Source organism: Priapulus caudatus, unplaced genomic scaffold (genome assembly GCF_000485595.1).
Source record: "Priapulus caudatus unplaced genomic scaffold, Priapulus_caudatus-5.0.1 Scaffold421, whole genome shotgun sequence".
NCBI classification, from domain to species: domain Eukaryota; kingdom Metazoa; phylum Priapulida; class Priapulimorpha; order Priapulimorphida; family Priapulidae; genus Priapulus; species Priapulus caudatus.
The window spans coordinates 302,004-303,136 of NW_014577482.1; the positions used below are offsets into that span (position 1 = coordinate 302,004).

At 45.1% G+C, this 1,133-nt stretch overlaps 1 protein-coding gene across 1 annotated transcript in view; it reads left to right on the forward strand.

Moving 5' to 3' along the window:
• The first annotated feature begins 31 nt into the window (after positions 1–31).
• Positions 32–1,133, forward strand: part of LOC106810229 (IQ calmodulin-binding motif-containing protein 1-like) — an 11,129-nt gene continuing 10,027 nt past the window's right edge. The window contains exon 1 of the mRNA XM_014813515.1: positions 32–170. Coding sequence (XP_014669001.1) covers positions 83–170 — 88 coding nt within the window. The 5' untranslated portion in view covers positions 32–82. The remainder of the gene's footprint in view (positions 171–1,133) is intronic.

Consider the following 1,133-nt stretch of genomic DNA (forward strand, 5'->3'; position numbering starts at 1 on the left):
TGTGTTTACAGCGCCGGTATTTCAAATTGTAAAATGTAGAGAGGGAAGAATCATAAGAATTGAAAGGTTGCCAATTACTACTATGGGGAAGGAAGCCATCCTGAAGGTTGCTGAACGAGTCTCCGTGGTAGAAAGCAGAAGGATTCCACAGGAACTTCTGGCTCTGACGGGTAATTTACAATTTACAAATTTATAAAATCATTGATCAGGAGTGAAAACATTTCATTCAATGCATATGGTTCTGCATAGATACAACCAGGAGTCTATCAATATTGATAGACTCCTGATACAACTATAGACAGAGTGCACTCACGGAGAATGCATACCTCCGCTAGCAACATGCTCGCTCGCTCGTAGCAGCTGCTCGTTGCTGCTGCTCGCTCACATGTACACGCTCGCTGGCTCGCTGCGCTGGCTGGCTGGCTCGCTGACTCGACGCGCTAATATCGATCACGCGAACACACGAACACACTAACGCACGAGAGCGACCACATAACCTCCTCCAACTCCGTTGGGCGGAGGTAATAATGTAACCCAACAAGAGTAGGGTTACAACGCGAGCCTATTCTTTTCTTTGGAGGAGGCCCTGAGTGATTCACTCAGGGCGGTTAAATATGGTGCGTTTTTCGAGACTAGAATTTCCAAACTGGGTTTATTCTAAACACGAACCTTTCTCCGCTATCATAATCCTGGAACTTACTATAAGTATGTATCACAATACTCTGTATTAAACTAATATAAACTGTTACAAAATTTCGAAGCGACGAGCGGCATTCCCAATGCGCATACTCATAGCATTCGGCTAACCACAGCTCCTGTGTTGCCTGACATGCTGGCTCTGGTGACGTCAGGACTGACAGCTGGCATCCCATGATCCGAAGTTAGTCGAACGCTATGCGCATCCAGTAAGGAATAAACATCCAGGGCTATATAGCTAGCCATGGGGTGTGACCTAGCTTGGGTAAAGCCAGGTAGTTAGCCTTTTTTAGCCGAATGGCACTGAGGGTGGTCACAGCCAGAGTTTATAGTAACAGGTTATATTACTATTAGTTTAATACAGAGTATTGTGATACATAGTAAGTCCCAGGATAGCGGAGAAAGGTTCGTGTTTAGAATAAACACAGTTTGGAAGT